A 2569-nucleotide genomic window follows, 5' to 3' on the forward strand; every position below is an offset into this window, starting at 1 on the left:
AAGAACATCTCCGTCCCCAGAAACAATAATACCAATGAACACTTATCACTAACATTTGCAAAGGAAAAGAAGGTGGAACTAATAATCGTAATCCTAACTATTACAACAAAAGAACTAGAATGATAAATCTCGTAAAGCTCCTGCCCTTTGTTGTTCACTATTCTTTCGAGAACAAGGTGTCAATCGCGTAATACTTGTCTCTTGTCGGATATTTTATAGTAGTAGTTGGATTTATGGTTGAGTTCCAATGTTCCTTCTCGTGCCGTGTATATATAAAATGTCAGCGCCAGAAGTTCTACAACTTGAAGATTTTTGATTTCATAATTGTATTCAAAAACCAAACCTTGTAAAACTTAGATCTCTCCTCTTTTTTTTTTCATGCTTCATAAATGATGATTTCTCTTATTTTTCTTTAATTCTCATTTCCATATATAACATTCAATCGTTATGGAGAGCGCGTAGCCTCACCATAATTTCCAACATTTTTTCTTATCAATGATTTAAGTCAATATTCTTTCGTCTTTTTGTTTAAGTCCATAGCGGATATGGCCCCCTTTTGAATGTTTAAGAACCTGGGCGTAAATTCCCATTTTACTTCTAAACTTTCGGATCATTACCTTTTGTCCCTAACCTTCCGCATTATTTTCTGATCTCTCATTTTGCGAGATATCCCTTCTTACATTGTTTGTCAAATCATCAAAACTTTAATGTTTTATAATTAGTATTGCCAAAAGACCTACTCAACAAGAACTAAAGATGTAGATTTTCTAACCCTTCTTGTGACGTAATCATACTTATCGAAGAACGCGGGGAGGCGAAGGAGGAACATGAAAAAGAAACACCCCATTCTATTCCTTTATCCGCTCGATGTCTTGAATCAACATCAAGTTATTACCACTCGTCATCCACCACGCGTATTTAAGTTGTATAATGCTTTTATTGAAAAGTATTCTAGCTTTGAATCCTTACGTAGGACATATCTTATCCTTGTTCTATCTCCTTGGTTTTTCATATGACTCCGGGATCGCTCTAGTTACAAAGGAAACTCTATGATTTTTTTTTTTAAAAAAATTGGGGTACTTGGTTGAATTTTGCTATGACACTCATTCGAGGAAATTTTTTTTTTTTTTTTTTTTTGTGCAAATAAAGGATTTTATTAATACCAAAGGAAATCATTACGTGACCAAACAGTACGACCACCCGTTTCTCAACTAAAATAAAAAAAGGAAAGAGAGGCTTTACCAGGAAAACAAACAGACTTGGAGCCCCTCAATGCCTGCACATCTATACCTAAGGACACTGCACAAAAAAACCAGCATATCTACAAGCTATTTGTATTGATATCCTGGCTATTCAGCCTTACATAAGCCTGCAGTAAAACAACATTCGAAAAGCCACTGGACAATAGACAATGACTCCATATTCGGTGCATATTAGCACTAGCTCTCTCTTCAAGGCCATAGCACCAGTTGATGTAGGTAAGGTTGCCATTGTTTAATCTCTCTGCCTCTGATATGAATGAACATTGCTAACTCCTTGCACACTTTTTCTGGTTGAAAGATGCCATTTTGAAACCTCATCATGTTCCTTTCTCTCCATATAATGTTGATCACCATAGCAAACAAACAGCATAGAATTCCCTCTTTACCCGATCTCTTTTTTGGTAGATTGTTGATCCAATCTAATTCCTCTTGCCAACTCCCAACTGTTCTATGTTCCCCTATCCATACTAGTGCCCTCCTCCAAAAAGTGTGTGTAATAGGACAGCCAAAGAAAAGGTGCTCCATAGTCTCATCAGGGCCTTTGCAAAAAACACATGAATGGGGGACTTGCACACCAACCTTTAGTAGTCTGTCAACAGTGGCTAACCTGTTCAGCACTCCAAGCCATAAAATAAACTTGTGTCTTGGATGGATAGTTGGGTGCAGCAGCAGGTTCTTCCAAGGAACTTTTGGTTTGAGTGGGTACAGGTTGCCATACATCTTCTTTATGGAGAAGTTGTTGCACACCACTACTGCTTGTAGCCTGTGTTCCAAGCTGCCTTGAATCGAAGTCAATCCCATCACATATTTTCTCGCTTCTATAATTTTCCTCACCACCTATGTAGCATTCTTAGGTATGTTACAAGTTTCTAATGGTTCATGCTTTAAATAGTAACAATGTACCCATTTAATCCACAAGCAATTCTTTTCTTCCTTTTTATCCATAGTTGTTTCAAGATAGCTGCTTTGTTCTAGTAGCATAAGTGCATTACATTTACCCCACTCCCTCCCCCCCCCCCCGCGTACTTTGGGGTGACATACTTTCTCTCACGACATAGGGGCCCTTTTAGAAACATCCCCATTACCTCGTCCACAAGAAGGATCCGCATACACTCTCTATCATTTTTAGGATCTTCTTAGGTAGGATAAAAATTGGGCCTAGTATGTTTGTATTCCAAAGACCACTGATTTTATGAGTTGTAACCTTCCTGCATAGGAGAGCATTTTGGCAGACCAGCACCTAATTCTTTCAGTTATTTTTTCTACCAGAGGTAGGCATTGGGCAATAGTGAGTTTCTTTGATGACA

At 37.9% G+C, this 2569-nt stretch overlaps 1 protein-coding gene across 1 annotated transcript; it reads right to left on the reverse strand.

Annotated features, from left to right (window-relative positions):
• Nucleotides 1-1279: 1279 nt before the first annotated feature.
• On the reverse strand, nucleotides 1280-2230 carry LOC132045723 (uncharacterized). Its single transcript, XM_059436297.1, has one exon. The coding sequence runs from the start codon at nucleotides 2061-2063 to the stop codon at nucleotides 1452-1454; it is 612 nt and encodes a 203-aa protein (XP_059292280.1). The 5' UTR covers nucleotides 2064-2230; the 3' UTR covers nucleotides 1280-1451.
• Nucleotides 2231-2569: the final 339 nt, after the last annotated feature.

The sequence above is a fragment of the Lycium ferocissimum genome, unplaced genomic scaffold (genome assembly GCF_029784015.1).
Source record: "Lycium ferocissimum isolate CSIRO_LF1 unplaced genomic scaffold, AGI_CSIRO_Lferr_CH_V1 ctg78, whole genome shotgun sequence".
Classification (NCBI taxonomy): domain Eukaryota; kingdom Viridiplantae; phylum Streptophyta; class Magnoliopsida; order Solanales; family Solanaceae; genus Lycium; species Lycium ferocissimum.